The sequence below is a fragment of the Oncorhynchus keta genome, chromosome 13, assembly GCF_023373465.1.
Source record: "Oncorhynchus keta strain PuntledgeMale-10-30-2019 chromosome 13, Oket_V2, whole genome shotgun sequence".
NCBI lineage: Eukaryota > Metazoa > Chordata > Actinopteri > Salmoniformes > Salmonidae > Oncorhynchus > Oncorhynchus keta.
Window position 1 is genome coordinate 30,966,779 of NC_068433.1, and position 17,353 is coordinate 30,984,131.

The 17,353-nt window shown below is 42.6% G+C and overlaps 2 protein-coding genes across 5 annotated transcripts in view; one reads left to right on the forward strand and one right to left on the reverse strand.

The window, feature by feature from the left end:
• Positions 1 to 3,584: 3,584 nt before the first annotated feature.
• On the reverse strand, positions 3,585 to 11,094 carry si:cabz01076231.1 (calcium-binding protein 2). 4 transcript variants are annotated; one of them, XM_052459985.1, is made up of 8 exons: positions 11,014 to 11,094; positions 10,453 to 10,524; positions 9,930 to 10,062; positions 5,154 to 5,184; positions 4,654 to 4,797; positions 4,454 to 4,563; positions 4,078 to 4,225; positions 3,585 to 3,846 (listed from the first exon to the last, which is right to left on the reverse strand). In XM_052459985.1, the coding sequence occupies exons 2-8, from the start codon at positions 10,521 to 10,523 to the stop codon at positions 3,818 to 3,820; spliced, it is 666 nt and encodes a 221-aa protein (XP_052315945.1). In that variant the 5' UTR covers position 10,524; positions 11,014 to 11,094; the 3' UTR covers positions 3,585 to 3,817. The 4 variants fall into 4 exon arrangements, with proteins under 4 accessions (XP_052315945.1, XP_052315947.1, XP_052315946.1 ...); XM_052459987.1 differs by lacking the exon at positions 9,930 to 10,062 and adding an exon at positions 7,998 to 8,130 and having other exon boundaries at positions 3,586 to 3,846; XM_052459986.1 differs by lacking the exons at positions 9,930 to 10,062; positions 10,453 to 10,524 and adding exons at positions 7,998 to 8,130; positions 8,521 to 8,592 and having other exon boundaries at positions 3,587 to 3,846.
• Positions 11,095 to 15,258: 4,164 nt separating this feature from the next.
• LOC118392181 (SH3 domain and tetratricopeptide repeat-containing protein 1) overlaps positions 15,259 to 17,353 on the forward strand; it is a 26,743-nt gene continuing 24,648 nt past the window's right edge. Inside the window, exon 1 of the mRNA XM_035783896.2 lies at positions 15,259 to 15,766. Within this exon, the coding sequence (XP_035639789.1) occupies positions 15,607 to 15,766 (160 nt within the window). The 5' untranslated portion in view covers positions 15,259 to 15,606. The remainder of the gene's footprint in view (positions 15,767 to 17,353) is intronic.

Consider the following 17,353-nt stretch of genomic DNA (forward strand, 5'->3'; position numbering starts at 1 on the left):
CTCTGCTTTACTGTTGGAGTGACGGGATCGTTGGAGTTTTACTGAAAACAGAATAATTACAGCCCAGCTAGCACATTTCGTTCCTTGGAAGTTGTGGGAATGTACGTTTTCGTTTTCCCGTTGGTTCTGGGAATGAAACCATACGTTTTCTGACCGGTAAAACTGAATGTTTTTTAACGTTCAAAGAACGGAGGTGAACATTTTGCCTGTTGGGTGAAAGTCCATTTTTAGGTTGTAGGAAGGTTCTGCGAACGTTTTACTATGGTTCACTGAAAGTTTTTCTCTGAGGGTTTATTAACGTTCTGATAACGTAAATTATAGATTATTTGAAGGTAATTAAATAAGGAATAACTTCAAACTTTCACAGAATGTTTCTATAAGACGTTTAATAACACTGCTAGCTTAGTTTAACTGTTTTAAACTCTAAGCACAGATGGCACACATGGGAAGAGAAAAATATATATATATCGTCAGTGAGATTTTAACCAATGATCTTCTGTTCTTTATCCATGGAATTAGTCTTATAATATAATAATATATGCCATTTAGCAGACGCTTTTATCCAAAGCGACTTACAGTCATGTGTGCATACATTCTACGTATGGGTGGTCCCGGGAATCGAACCCACTACCCTGGCGTTACAAGCGCCATGCTCTACCAACTGAGCTACAGAAGTCTTCTGCGCCACCAGGATGAAACTAGCATGCCATGTTTGTTTTTTTCAAGCTGTTCATTTTAGTAAATTCAAAAGACCCCCTTTTCAAAGGAAACAAGCACTCATTAAGTTTAGGTGTGGCCAATTAGTGGCCACGGCAAACACACCTGAACACACTTAACAAGATAGAGAATAGAGAGGGTTTTGTTGATGCTAAGAATGAAATGTACGTGTTTTTAAATAGCATTATTAGAACTTTCTCTGAATGTTACTAAAGGTTTATTACATTTCCACAGAACATTGTTTCTTAATGTTCTCTGAATGTTCTGAGACATTACTTTTATATAGAACCATGAGGAAACCTGTAGAAAATGTTATAATGAAGTGCTGAAATTCCCACAGGAGAACGTTGTTTCTTCACGTTCTCTGAGCAATTTGAGAACATGACTTTAAATAGAGCCATAAGTAAACATGAAAGAAATGTTATGCTGAAGTACTGAAATTCCCACATGAGAACGTTGTTCCTTAACATTCTCTGAACTATTTGAGAACATTCCCAATGTCAAACCAGTTGGAGAATGTTCCTAGAACATTACCAACATTTTAATTCAATGTAGCCATGTTCTGTTCATGTTCTGAAATGTTTTGTTAAGGTAATGAAATACCAAGAAAATAACATTTTTGTCAAGTTCCATAAACGTGCTGAGAATGTTCCAAATCCAAGCAACTATCCTGCTCCATTCCCAGAAAGTTGTGGGAAGGTTGTATGCAAAATAACCATAGGACAACCACAATCTCACCAAGCACTAAGAAACATATGGTTCTCAGAACGTTATGTTCTAGCTGGGAGTACTCTCGCCTGGTCCCAGATATGTTTGTGCTGTCTTGCCAATTCTATTGCTACATTTTCTAATGGAGTTGGCTAAACAGTACAAACAGATCTGGGACCAGGCTATATTTCCTTTGCTTCAGGGTTATTTTATTTTCATTTTGTTAACCTAACATTTAGCCTTGGTTAATTGCATACAGTATGTACAACATTTTAGGAATAAAGTTCTAAAAAAAAAGAGTTTCAAATTTGTCAAGTTATTTGCATAGTAAAGGTTACGGGTTTAGGTTGGAGTCATTAAAACTCGTTTTTCAACCACTCCACAAATGTCTTGTTAACAAACTATAGCTTTGGCAAGTCGGTCAGGACATCTACTTTGTGCATGACACAAGTAATTTTTCCAACAATTGTTTACAGACAGATTATGTTACTTACAATTCACATTATCACAATTCCAGTGGGTCAGAAGTTTGCATACACTAAGTTGACTGTGCCTTTAAACAGCTTGGAAAATTCCAGAAAATGATGTCATGGCTTTAGAAGCTTCTCATAGGCTAATTTACATAATTTGAGTCAATTGGAGGCGTACCTGTGGATGTATTTCAAGGTCTACCTTTGCTTGACATCATGGGAAAATCAAAAGAAATCAGTCAAGACCTCCACAGGTCTAGTTCATCCTTGGTTGCAATTTCCAAATGCCTGAAGGTACCACGTTCATCTGTACAAACAATAGTACGCAAGTATTAACATCATGGGACCATGCAGCCGTCATACAGCTCAGGAAGGAGATGCGTTCTTTCTCCTAGAGATGAACGTACTTTGGTGCCAAAAGTGCAAATCAATCCCAGAAAAACAGCAAAGGACGTTGTGAAGATGCTGGAGGAAACAGGTAAAAAAGTATCTATATCCACAGTAAAACGAGTCCAATATCAACATAACCTGAAAGGCCACTCGGCAAGGAAGAAGCCACTGCTCCAAAACCGCAATAAAAAAGCCAGATTATGGTTTGCAACTGCACATGGGGACAAAGATCGTACTTTTTGGAGAAATGTCTTCTGGTCTGATGAAACAAAAATAGAACTGTTTGGCCATAATGACCATCATTATGTTTGCAGGAAAAAGGGGGAGGCTTGCAAGCCGAAGAACACCATCCCAACCGTGATGCACCTTGGTGGTAGCATCATGTTGTGGGGGTGCTTTGCTGCAGGAGGGACTGATGGCATCATGAGGGTGGAAAATTATGTGGATATATTGAACCAACATCTCAAGACATCAGTCAGGAAGTTAAAGCTTGGTCACAAATGGGTCTTCCAAATGGACAATGACCCCAAGCATACTTCCAAAGTTGTGGCAAAATGGCTTAAGGACAACAAAGTCAAAGTATTGGATTTGCCATCACAAAGCCCTGACCTCAATCCTATAGAAATATTGTGGGCAGAACTGAAAAAGCGTGTGCAAGCAAGGAGGCCTACAAACCTGACTCAGTTACACCAGCTCTGTCAGGAGGAATGGGCCAAAATTCACCCAACTTATTGTGGGAAGCTTATGGAAGGCTACTCGAAACGTTTGACTCAAGTTAAACAATTTAAAGGCAATGCTTCCAAATCTGTCGTTCTGCCCCTGAACAGGCAGTTAACCCACTGTTCCCAGGCCGTCATTGAAAATAAGAATTTGTCTTATTGTCTGACTTGCCTAGTTAAATAAAGGTAAAATAAAATTTAAAAAAATACTAATTAAGTGTATTTAAACTTCTGACCCACTGGGAATGTGGTGAAAGATATAAAATATTAAATAAATAATTCTCTACTATTATTCTGACATTTCACATTCTTAAGTGGTCATCCTAACTGACCTAAAACAGGACATTTTTACTTGGATTAAATGTCAGGAATTGTGAAAACTGAGTTTAAATGTGTTTGGCTAAGGTGTATGTAAACTTCCGACTTCGACTGTACATGTGTAGATATTTCTTCTGTCCCATGTCTTTATTTTGTACTTAGAAAACGCAGACTGTAAAAAAAATTATACAAAAATAAATGTTTTTCAAAAGTCCTAGGTTGTAATTCTGAAATTCTAATTCTTTATTAAAATATCAAAATGGTATCTTATTTCGATGTCATACAGCCAATCGGTGTCTACAAACGGATTCATCCAAATACATTTTCGAATATAATCTTGCCCATTGTACACCATATTTATTTTCTCAGTGACAGAGTATAGATGAGAGAACCGGAGTGGGGAGAAAAGGAGCAGTGAGGAAATGGAGGAGTACATCTCATCCGTAAAGCTGATCATACACACAAATGATAGCATCTTCTCAGGTCTTCCAGCACTTACCGAATGGACAAAATCATGACGAACTCTGGATGGCAAGAGAGGGAAATGAGAGAGGCTACAAAATGTATGGGCACCACTGCATTAGATAATTGTATGTTTGTGTGTGCGTGTGTGTGTGTGTGTGTCTGTGTCTGTGCGTGTGTGTGTGATCTTACTTCTGTGTGTGTTGACCTGTTTCTGCATGTTTGTGAGTGTTTCCTCCATGTGTGTGTGACCTTACATGTGTGTGTATGTCTATGCACAGTTATCTCCTTACCATCAAAGTCGATGCTTCCGTCTCCGTTGATGTCTATCTCTTTGAGTATCTCTTCCAGCTCTCCTTTCTTCAGTTTCTCCCCCAGTAGACTCTTCACCGCCTCCTTCATCTCATCCTGGCTGATCTTCCCATCAGAGTCCTGGTCAAACTGAGAGGAGGAGAGGGGAAAGTTATGATGGAGGGATGTTGAGGAGGAGAGAATGTGGGTGACTAAGTGAACATGGGAGTTCATATTGGCTGAGGGCCTAACAATAATGAAGAAGCTGGGAGATTTTAATGAGAGTTTGTGTAGGGCCATAATGTCTGTGTTTGTAGGCCTGTGTTTTATGATCATTCACTCAATTTCAGTCTCTTTGGCTCTGTGTCAGTCTCCTACCTGTGAGAAGGCGGACCTGAGCTCTTTCAGCCCCAGCATGTCTGCTGTCTCTCCCATTATCCTGGGACCCATCAGCTCACAGAAATCGTCAAAGTCCATCAGACCGCCCACTGAAGGGAGACAGCCAATCAACAGTCAGGACACAGGTAGGAACTGGACAATAGGCACATTTAAATGAAAATAGCTTAAAATGGACATACTCCTCATTTTGATCTGTTGCACTATCTCCAGCAGCTCCATCTCAGTGGGCATGTAGCCCATGGTCCTCATGCACTCAGCTACGTCCTTGTAGTTCAGGTAGCCGTCACAGTCATAGTCAAACTCCTTGAAGGCAAAGTCCAGCTCTGTGCCAAAGGTTAAAGGTTATAGGTCAGAAGGTGATGATGACACCATAGAAATAGAATTACCAGAAAGGACATCGCCATTCAAGTCAACGTTCCGTGATGGGTGGGCCTGGCTGCCATATTGAGTGTACCCATGAATATACCATCAAATTGCCGTGGTCTAAGGGGCTTTTCCCCAATCTAGTCAAACTATTTCTATGGATGATTCAAAGCTACCCACTTTTCACAAATATAATGCCTGTCTGAATCCTAACTTGAGTAACACGGGTTCAGTGTAATAAGTTGTGCAACTACTCAATCTACTGTAAGTAAGCATTCTATTGTATGTGCAATATCACTGTGATAAGAAGACTCACCATCCAACTCTGCTTGGGCCAACTCCCTCTCCTAAAGGAAGACAACGGGCAAAGGAGAGACACTATATAAACAAAAGTATGTGGACACCCCCTCAAATGAGTGGATTTGGCTATTTCAGCCACACCCGTTGCTGACAGGTGTACAAAATCGAGCACCCAGCCATGCAATCTCCATAGAGAAACATTGGCAGTAGAATGGCCTTACTGAAGAGCTCAGTGACTTTCAACGTGGCACCGTCATAGGATGCCACCTCTTCAACAAGTCAGTTCATCAAATTTCTGCCCTGCTAGAGCTGCCCCGGAAACTGTAAGTGCTGTTATTGTGAAGTGGAAAAGTCTAGGAGCAACGACGGCTCAGCCGCAAAGTGATTGTCCACACAAACTCACAGAATGGGACCGCCGAGTGCTAAAGCGCGTGGTATGTAAAAATCGTATATCCTTGGTTGCAACACTCACTATAGAGTTCCAAACTGCCTCTGGAAGCAACATCTTCCAACATCATCGTCGGGAGCTTCATGAAATGGGTTGCCATGGCCCGAGCATGGCCAAGCTTAAGATCACCATGAGCAATGCCAAGCGTCAGCTAGAGTGGTGTAAAGCTCGCAGCCTTTGGACTCTGGAGCAGTGGAAACGCTTTCCCTTCAGTGATGAGTCACACTTCACCATCTGGCAGTCCGATGGACTAATCTGGGTTTGGTGAATGCCAGAGGAATGCTACCTGTCAGAATGCCTTTACAGTGCCAACTGTAAAGTTTGGTGGAGGATAAATAATGGTCTGGGGCTGTTTTTCATAGTTCAGGCTAGGCCCCTTAGTTCCAGTGATGGGATAACTTAACGCTATAGCATACAATGACATTCTAGACGATTCTGTGCTTCCAACTTTCTGGTAACAGTTTGGGGAAGGCCCTTACCTGTTTCAGCATGACAATACCCCCGTTCACAAAGCGAGGTCCATACAGAAATGGTTTGTCGAGATCGGTGCTGAAGAACTTGACTGGCCTGCACAGAGCCGAGACCTCAACCACATTGAATACTTTTGGGATGAATTGGAATGCCGACTATGAGCCAGGCCTAATCGCCCAACATCAGTGCCCAACCTCACTAATGCTCTTGTGGCTGAATGGAAGCAAGTCCCCGTAAGAAATGTTACAACATCTAGAGGAAATCCTTCCCAGAAGAGTGGAGGTTGTTATACAGCAAAGGGGGGACCAACTCCATATTAATGCCCATGATTTTGGAATGAGATGTTCGAGGAGCAGGCGTCCACATACTTTTGGCAATGTAGGGTGTGTTTTGGTGAGGGAGCTGCCATAGAGAAACAACACTGTCTGCCTTTTGAGTAAAATTATAGTGTTTGGATCCAGATATACTGGATGGGGTTCACCTTAAAGAGTCAAATGCAGGTACTTTTGGATGGAAGTTTAGCACAGGCGATTTGAGATTTAGGGTTAGTTGTGTACAGTTGTGTAAGAGGAGGTTGGAAGTTTTTGGATCAGGTCGATCTGGTGTGGTAGTAAGTTAGTGAGGGATCGGGGACAGGTGGGGATGTTTCCTGATCATGGTGGATTAAATCGTCATGGTTTCTATTCTGTTTGGGACACCGGTCAACCTCATTCACACGTGTGTTTTTTATTTGTTTAACTAGGCAGGTCAGTTAAGAACAAATTCTTATTTACTATGCCGGCCTACGAACCGCGGGTTTACTGCCTTGTTCAGGAGCAGAATGGCAGATTTTTACCTTGTTAGCTCAGGGATTCAATTCAGCAACCTTTCGGTTACTGGCCCAACGCTCTAATCACTAGGCTACGTGCGTGTTGTTTTTACACGCATAGCCTACACACACTGCATGCTCAATAAGATGTAGTTCAAGTTCTAGTCCGAATTATTCTATCCTAAATCAATGTCTCCAAGCTAAGTTTCACAGTGTCAAGGAACAAAGTAAGAAAAGCGGAAACTGTTCATTAAACGTCAGACGTCAATATCACACCGGTCACTGGTGGGTCTAAACCTTTACAAATATCCCAAACAAAACAAGTTCCTAAAACAATCATACAACTTTCCCTTTGTGTTCGAGGCTCTTCCGGCAGCTTCTTCCCCTTAATCCTAATGAATGGTGACGCTGAGCCACACTAGGGATCTAATAATACTGCTGTGTCTATAAGGATTAGCTGGAGAGGATAACTAAGGTGTGTGTGTGTGTGTGTGTGTGTGTGTGTGTGTGTGTGTGTGTGTGTGTGTGTGTGTGTGTGTGTGTGTGTGTGTGTGTGTGTGTGTGTGTGGTGTGTCTCTTAGAGAGTTATTACCTACACACACACACAAATGCAGGCAGGAAGGCACACACACACAGGCACACGCAGGTAGGCAAGCAGATAGGCAGGCACGAATGCACAGGCACCCACTCACACACACAGCATGCAAAGATCAGGAGCTTAGCGAACGTTGTAGCTTCTATGACTTCTCATTCCTTTGCATGCATATCAATGTCCCCGTGTGAAGAAAAAAAACACCGGACTGTAGTTAGCCTAGCATGTCGCTACTAAGGGTTATAGCTCAGAGGTGAAAGTAACTTTAATGTGTGTGTGTGTGTGTGTGGGCTCCCGAGCGGCGCAGCGGTCTTAAGCACTGCATCTCAATGCTAGAGGCATCACTACAGACACCCTGGTTCGAATCCAGGCTGTATAACAACCGGCTGTGATTGGAAGTCCCATAGGATGGTGCACAATTGGCCCAGTGTCGTCCGGGTTCGGCCGGTGTAGGCCATCATTGTAAAAATAATTTGTTCTTAACTGACTTGCCTAGTTAAATGAAGTTTCAATAAAAACTGAGTGTGTGTGGGGGGCGTACCGCTCCAAACACGCTGCTGAGCAGGGTGGTGTGTATCTTCTCCATGTCTTTCCTCTTCTGCTCTTTCTTAGACACCTTCTTGGGAGCCGACTCCGAACTCGAGGACGAAGTCTTCCGGGATTTGCCACCTTTGCTACAGAACATGAGCCAAGAGGCACCAGGTGTTCACAATATTTGAGGCATTGGCAAGAGCTATCTTGACACCTTAATAAACGTGGCGACGCCACACAAATAGGATCATCTCTCAATGGCTTCGTACATGTTCAAGTTTTACAACTAATAGTTGTGATACAATAGAATTTGTCTGCAGAAAAATATTCATACAAGTATTGTGGAGACGCCGCTTGATGGTTTTGTCGATATTTTAGGGCATCACAAACACGTCAGGTAAATCACAACCATTGAGTCAACAATATCACTTTTACAAACTGACTGTGTACGGCGCCAATGTCTCTCAATAACTCTATTGTGCCCATCATGGTCAATCGAGTTCTCCAGTCTCAAAAGTAGACGTTGATCTTACCTGTCTGTAGAGGTTACAGAGGCTGCAGACGTTACAGAGGCTGCAGACGTGGTGGACGGGGTCTTAGACATCCTGAAATAAAATTAATACATAGATAAGTGGGTGTGTGCGTGCGTGTGTGTGTGCGTGTGTGTGTGTGTGTGCGTGTATGTGTGTGTTGATAACTACATTCTCAGAAACTGATATTGCCAGGTGTCACGGTTTGCAAAGCATACCCAACACACTGTGAAAATAGGTAGCATAGTGGTTAGAGCGTTTGGCCAGTAACTGACAGATCGCTGGTTTGAATACCTGAGCGGGCAAAGTGAAAGATTGGATGTGCCCTTGAGCAAAGCACTTAACCCTAATTTGCTCCAGGGGTGTTATGGCTGACCTTGTAAAACAACACATTTCACTGCAACTATCCGGTGTATATTACAATGTATATATATATTTTTACTGTAACCTACTTTAGGGACATGTACACATACACAGTCAAGGTGTAGGAAATCAACCAATCTGTAAGGAAAAGTCACTTCCACTCTATATTTAATGGAAATATTACAGACAGAAAGTGTCCTTACCTTTAGCTGGTCCTCCTGCAGTAATGTGAATGACAGGACTATCAACAGGTCTCCTCAACCTTCATACCTCTCCTCCTTCTCTCTCCCTCCCTCTGTCTATCCCTCCATCCATCAAAGAGCATTACCAGGTGATTACCTGGCTAAATGTGTCTAGGTCAGAAAGCCAAACACCGCCAAACACACTTAACACAGTGTGACTGAACGTGTCAGTCACACGGTGTGTGTGTGTGTGTGTGTGTGTGTGTGTGTGTGTGTGTGTGTGTGTGTGTGTGTGTGTGTGTGTGTGTCTTAGAGAGTTATTACCTACACACACACACAAATGCAGGCAGGAAGGCACACACACACAGGCACACGCAGGTAGGCAAGCAGATAGGCAGGCACGAATGCACAGGCACCCACTCACACACACAGCATGCAAAGATCAGGAGCTTAGCGAACGTTGTAGCTTCTATGACTTCTCATTCCTTTGCATGCATATCAATGTCCCCGTGTGAAGAAAAAAAACACCGGACTGTAGTTAGCCTAGCATGTCGCTACTAAGGGTTATAGCTCAAGAGGTGAAAGTAACTTTAATGTGTGCGTGTGTGTGTGTGGGCTCCCGAGCGGCGCAGCGGTCTTAAGCACTGCATCTCAATGCTAGAGGCATCACTACAGACACCCTGGTTCGAATCCAGGCTGTATAACAACCGGCTGTGATTGGAAGTCCCATAGGATGGTGCACAATTGGCCCAGTGTCGTCCGGGTTCGGCCGGTGTAGGCCATCATTGTAAAAAATAATTTGTTCTTAACTGACTTGCCTAGTTAAATGAAGTTTCAATAAAAACTGAGTGTGTGTGGGGGGCGTACCGCTCCAAACACGCTGCTGAGCAGGGTGGTGTGTATCTTCTCCATGTCTTTCCTCTTCTGCTCTTTCTTAGACACCTTCTTGGGAGCCGACTCCGAACTCGAGGACGAAGTCTTCCGGGATTTGCCACCTTTGCTACAGAACATGAGCCAAGAGGCACCAGGTGTTCACAATATTTGAGGCATTGGCAAGAGCTATCTTGACACCTTAATAAACGTGGCGACGCCACACAAATAGGATCATCTCTCAATGGCTTCGTACATGTTCAAGTTTTACAACTAATAGTTGTGATACAATAGAATTTTTCTGCTAAAAAATTTTCATACAAGTATTGTGGAGACGCCGCTTGATGGTTTTGTCGATATTTTAGGGCATCACAAACACGTCAGGTAAATCACAACCATTGAGTCAACAATATCACTTTTACAAACTGACTGTGTACGGCGCCAATGTCTCTCAATAACTCTATTGTGCCCATCATGGTCAATCGAGTTCTCCAGTCTCAAAAGTAGACGTTGATCTTACCTGTCTGTAGAGGTTACAGAGGCTGCAGACGTTACAGAGGCTGCAGACGTGGTGGACGGGGTCTTAGACATCCTGAAATAAAATTAATACATAGATAAGTGGGTGTGTGCGTGCGTGTGTGTGTGCGTGTGTGTGTGTGTGCGTGTATGTGTGTGTTGATAACTACATTCTCAGAAACTGATATTGCCAGGTGTCACGGTTTGCAAAGCATACCCAACACACTGTGAAAATAGGTAGCATAGTGGTTAGAGCGTTTGGCCAGTAACTGACAGATCGCTGGTTTGAATACCTGAGCGGGCAAAGTGAAAGATTGGATGTGCCCTTGAGCAAAGCACTTAACCCTAATTTGCTCCAGGGGTGTTATGGCTGACCTTGTAAAACAACACATTTCACTGCAACTATCCGGTGTATATTACAATGTATATATATATTTTTACTGTAACCTACTTTAGGGACATGTACACATACACAGTCAAGGTGTAGGAAATCAACCAATCTGTAAGGAAAAGTCACTTCCACTCTATATTTAATGGAAATATTACAGACAGAAAGTGTCCTTACCTTTAGCTGGTCCTCCTGCAGTAATGTGAATGACAGGACTATCAACAGGTCTCCTCAACCTTCATACCTCTCCTCCTTCTCTCTCTCCCTCCCTCTGTCTATCCCTCCATCCATCAAAGAGCATTACCAGGTGATTACCTGGCTAAATGTGTCTAGGTCAGAAAGCCAAACACCGCCAAACACACTTAACACAGTGTGACTGAACGTGTCAGTCACACGGTGTGTGTGTGTGTGTGTGTGTGTGTGTGTGTGTGTGTGTGTGTGTGTGTGTGTGTGTGTGTGTGTGTGTGTGTGTGTGTGTGTGTGTGTGTGTGTGTGTGTGTGTGTGTGTGTGTGTGTGTGACAAATTATAAACAAAGTGTATTGTCAAGGGTATTTTTGTATTGGGTAGCTACCTGATATCTTGAACATTATTTATTTTACGTGTATTTGTAGTTTGACATTAGTGATAGTTAATAGCGTTGTTAATAGCGTTGTCAAGGCTATTATTTGGGGTACAGTATTGGGCACCCAATTAGACGTGTAAAAAGTATTTTGAACATATGGTATTTCTGTTTAATTTCTGATTCTGAAAAATGCAAATTACAACTCATTTATTTGGTTAAACAAAATAAAGCACAAAAACATGTATGATGTTTCTTTTAAATTTTATTTAAATTCATCAGATGCAGAGCAAATAAATTCATTGGAGATTATTTATTTTTTTTATATAGGATTCGCATAAATTGGCTATGTGGTAACTTTATTTTACGGTACTATTTTATATAGTGTTTACAACCACAGGGTTCCAAAAGGGTTATTTGGCTGTCCTAAGTGTGTAGCATTTATCATGAAATAACATGATATCAACAGGTATTCCTTATTTCTAACCCCAATTCATAACTACATGGTACCAAATGGTGCATAGATATTGAGGAATTAAACAAAAATTCCTGAATCAAATCACATTTACGTCATTGCCTCCTATAAGAAAAAATTGGAATTGAATTGACCCAAACCTTACATAGATAATAGTCATGCACACTTAAGTAAAAAACAAGTCAACAGTGGACTGAAAACACACCAGAACCTAAAAAAACATTACTTAATGACCTATTCATCTTCACAATGTAGGTCTAGCCCTGGGCATATCGCTGGGGCCAACTTCATGAGGATACACAAGGGCTTTCCTCTGTACCATCTTGCACTTTGTCTTGCACGTCGTTCGCCTGCTTGCTGTGCAGTTGGGTCCAGGGTATCCCTGTGTGGTGGCTTCCAGCTTTCTGTGTCTCTTGCTGGGGCCTGCCTGATGGCTCTCCTCCCCCCAAGACAGTGTACTGTGGCTGGGCTGGGAACAGTAGGGCCGAGGGAGGTAGCTCTGGAGGTTATCCATGGGTCTCATCAAGGAGGAGCCAGCCTGCTGGCTCTCGTCTCCCCGAGGCAGAGTGTTAAAGCTGGAGTGGAGGCTGGGGCTCCTGGGGGCCCCTCTCGAGCTCACGTCGTTTTCTCTCCTTCTCTTTCTCGAGGGTATGGCTGAGGTGGAGGAGGAGGAGGTAGGCAGGACTGGAGACAGTACATGCTCATGGTGCCTGGATGATGAAGATGCCACAGTGGCTGAGACTGAGGATGATGAAGTGGAAGGCAAGTATGGATGAAGGTGCTCTGCATGGCGTCTTGGAAGTTTCTTTGTGACTGAAACAGTGGATGAGCAGGAGGAGTCAGTGATGCGCAGCACTTGTTTCACCACCATAGGAGGAGGAAGAGAGGGACAACGCCTGATCATCTGGCTGTAGAGGAAACTACAGGCCTGCCTGTCTTCCCAGCTGTCTAGAAGGTGGGCCTGGAGGCAGGCCAGGCTTGGGAAGGGCAGCTGACACAGGGCACACTGGTAGCCCTCAGAGCCCTGGTAGCCCCGGTGGTAGCCTGGACTGTTATTGGAGGCCTACAATAAAATACAATACAACTTTATTGTCCATATATTTCAGTAAACAACAGAAATGTGTCTTCTGCTCAATTCTCCCCCTTCCTCCACACACATACACTATACACACACACACAACACACACATACAACACACATAGACCTGGCTGGAGACATAGCGGACGAAGTCGGCCTGGAGGTGGTCAGTGCATCTGCCTCGCCGCGATCCCAGTTTCGCCTCAAGGTCATTGGGGATGGAGTAGAGATGACAGGCCCTATCAGCCTCCTGGTCCTGCTGGTTATTGTGGACATGGCTGGGGGAAGACGGTGATGGCTCCTCAGATACATGCACCAATGGAGGAGGAGGAGACGGACACAGCCTGATCATGTCACTGTAGAGGCGGTTACAGCCTGTGCTGTGGGTCCAGCTGACCAAGAGGTGGGCCTGGAGGGAAGCAAGGCTGGGAAGGGGCAGCCGACACAGGCCACATTGGTAGCTCTGGAAGCCCTGGTCGTCTGTTCCCTCAGTCAGATCCTGGAGGACGGAGACATGGTAGAGGAAACCAGCCTGGAGGTGGTCGGGGACTCTAGAGGTGCCTCCCAGGTTTGCCTCAGGGTCATCGGGTATGGAGTAGCACCATTTGGCCCTGCCAGACGACTGGTCATGCTCCTCAATGCTAAATACCTCATCAAAATACACTGTGGAGGGAAGACAGACAGAAGTAAGCAGAAGCAGCAGCCTATTCTCTACATAGTCCACTACTTTTGACCAGAGAAGTTGCACCTTATTCCCTACAAAGTGCACACTACTTGTGACTAGAGAAATTGAACACTGTTCGCCACATAGTACACTACTTTTGAACAGAACCCTATCCCTGGTCAAAAGTTGTGCACTGCATAGGGAATAGGGTGCCATTTGGGTCATCAGGCCAGTACTTGGAAATGTATGCTGACTTATTTGTAAATTACAGAGAAAAAGACACATTCAAGCAAATAAACCTTCTTTATAGTAAACCTTTTATGGAAATACATTCACAATATTTTAATCATTTAACAGTTTGTAGTCTTACCACTTCGTAGATCCATTTCTTGGTGAAGGATGGGGGTTTGAAAAAGTTTGGATGTCATTGTAACTCACACACCTCTCTCTGCTCATTGAAAGTAATGTTTGAGTTCTGAAATGATTTGCATATATTTGGTGAAAAATGCATTCCAGTCTAATGTTTGGTTCTGTTTCCCAGGGAATCATGTGAAAATTCGGATACATCATAGAACTCAATTATGATGGAACCCTGATGTCATAATTGATATCTACCATGTGTTCTATTTTTTTAAGGTAGGTTAATATTTCCTGGTAAACAGCAAAACTAAACACGCGACTTTTTCAGAAAGAAAACATGCATATCACAAAGTATTTCTTTCATAAAAAAAACGTGTTTTTTTTTAAGTAAGCTTAGACATTTTTTAAATATTATGTTGCATTGATTACATATTTTGTTATTGTGTTATGGGCTATTATTGTGTGTTTTTATGCGAAAAGTGATTGAAACCACATTTAATACTACAGATACTAATGGAACGTTTGGGTCATTCTTTTCAGTCAGTTGGACTCTATAGCGCTGTAGTGTAAACCTACAGCAGACTGACTATACTAAGTGTTAACTCCAGGCTGATATAGAAGAGGAAAGGGAAACGCTGATGTTTCCTATGATGTGCCAGAGTTTAGTTTTGGCAAAGGACATGCAGGAGACACTGTGGAAATTTTCAAATGATGCAATGGCTAGGCCTATAGGCTATACAGGAATTGGAATTATAAATTGTATCAATAGGTCTATGCAAGTGTTAAACATTCTTAGATTCGGATAACGCGTAATACATTTGGATTTACACATTTTCTCGTGTGTGTACGTGTGTGCATGCGTGCGTGCGTACAAGCATTTCGCTACGCTGCATCCGCAATAACATCTGCTAAATATGTGTGTGACCGATACAATTTGATATTATTTGATTCTGACTAGTTTACTGTAGTATCAGATTCAGAATGTGAAATAGCTGAGATACCAAGGAATCATAAATGACACTATACAGTCAGAGAGCTGGATTTTTTTGGTATAAAACACCAGAAACTCAAAATTCTGGAAAAATGCATTTGAGGATTGAGAAAATAAATTACATCTTTCCCACGGGCCAATATTTAAAACTGGGAATTCCAGTGTCTGTTGACAGAACAATCAGCGCTGTGGATTTTGGAAAATAATGAAACGTTATTTGTTTAGTCAGGAATTATTAACCTGTTCAGTGCACTTTCTCCGCACCTGTGACACAGTGAACTGGAGTGTCTCATGAGCCAAACGTCACAGGAAAGGACGTGACAATTCTGATGATGTTGGGAAATCTATAAGCGAAACAGCGATTTTCTCTAAATATATAACTTTAGAATACCGTAAGTAACAAGTTGACAACACCACATTGCTATTATTCTATGACAGTACATCTCTACGTGTGGGGTTTACTCAAACGTTTCATGTTATATTCGACGGGATAGTAAAAGTTTATGAGCCCTTATGCGTTTTGCGTGGATAGTGCGCGTGAGGCGCAAGGAGGGCGCGGTGGCGCGTGATCCACTGTCGATCGCGGAGTTTTCGGTAGAGCCGCTAAGGTTACATGGAGAAGTGGGAAACTATTTGATCGAAGATGTCAAATGCGGAACAGGAGGTAGAACCGGTCCCCGTGGCGGTGGGTAACGGAGTTGACACGAGTCGCCGTTACCGGAGAAAGCTTTCAGCAGATGACCACAAGCATCATCACCATGATCCGGTAAAAATTGAGACTATCACCCGAAGTAGAAAAATGGGTGAGTAAGTGATACAAGTAAAAAAGTACAGATGTACAACCCTTCTGCAGTAGTAGTCTACCTTGATATTGTTATTAATTAGGACTATTTTGGGATATATTACAGGCCAAGGCCTATATAATCATTAGATGTATTTGTTTTCTCAAATACAAACCTTTAGGTAATGATAATCTTTAGGAATAGTTTGACCAAGGTGAAATTAGTTTTAAATCGGATATTCGGTGGTTATTCGGTTTTCTCTTCTAAATAGCTATTGAACCAAGCATGCCATAAATATGAAGATGGCATATTCTGAATCAGGGATGGATGGAGAATAATCCATACTTTAAAAAAATATATATATGATTTCTGATTTCAATCTTCAATAGCTCTTACATAAAGCGTGCCATGACTATGATAACGATATATTCTGAATCAGCGGAGGATGGACAAAAATCTACAAGCTGTTTTTTTTTTGTGGGGAAATTTGGAGAGAGAAAAATATTCAGACTTTCAATCTTCAATGGCTCTTACCAAAGCCTGCCATGACTAAGACAATTATATATTCAGAATCAACGACTTTGTTTGTTTCTTGAAATATGTACAGTACCAGCCAAAGTTTGGACACACCTACTCATTCTAGGGTTTTTCTTTATTTTTACTATTTTCTACATTGTAGAAATAATAGTGAAGACATCAAAACTATGAAATAACACAGATGGAATCATGTAGTAAACAAAAAAGGATTAAACAAAATCAAAATACATCTTGTATTTTAGATTCTTCAAAGTAGCCACCCTTTGCCTCGATGACAGCTTTGCACACTCTTGGCGTTCTCTCAACCAGCTTCATGAGGAATGCTTTTTCAACAGTCTTGAAGGAGTTCCCACATATGCTGAGCCCTTGTTGGTGGCCTTTCCTTCACTCTGTGGTCCAACTCATCCCAAACCATCTCAGTTGGGTTGAGGTTAGGTGATTGTGGAGGCCAGTCGATCTGATGCTGCACTCCATCACTCTCTTTCTTGGTCAAATAGCCCTTATACAGCCTGGAGGTGTGTTTTGGTTCATTGACCTGTTGAAAAACAAATGATAGTCCCACTAAGAGCAAACCAGATGGGATGGCGTATTGCTTCAGAATGCTGTGGTAGCCATGCTGGTTAAGTGTGCCCTAAATACATCACAGACAGTGTCACCAGCAAAGCACTCCCACGCCATCACACCTCCTCCTCCATGCTTCACGGTGGGAACCACACATGTAGAGATCATCCGTTCACCTACTCTGCATCTCACAAAGACACGGCAGTTGGAACCAACAATCTCAAATTTGGACTCCAAAACAAAGGACACATTTCTACCTGTCTAATGCCCATCGCTCAAGTCTTTTGGCCCAAGCAAGTCTCTTCTTCTTATTGATGTCCTTTAGTGGTGGTTTCTTTGCAGTAATCAACCATGAAGGCCTGATTCACCCAGACTCCTCTGAACAGTTGATGTTGAGATGTGTCTGTTACTTGAACTCTGTGAAGCATTTATTTGGGTTGCAATGTCTGAGGCTGGTAACTCTAATGAACTTATCCTCTGTAGCAGAGGTAACTCTGGGCCTTTCTTGTG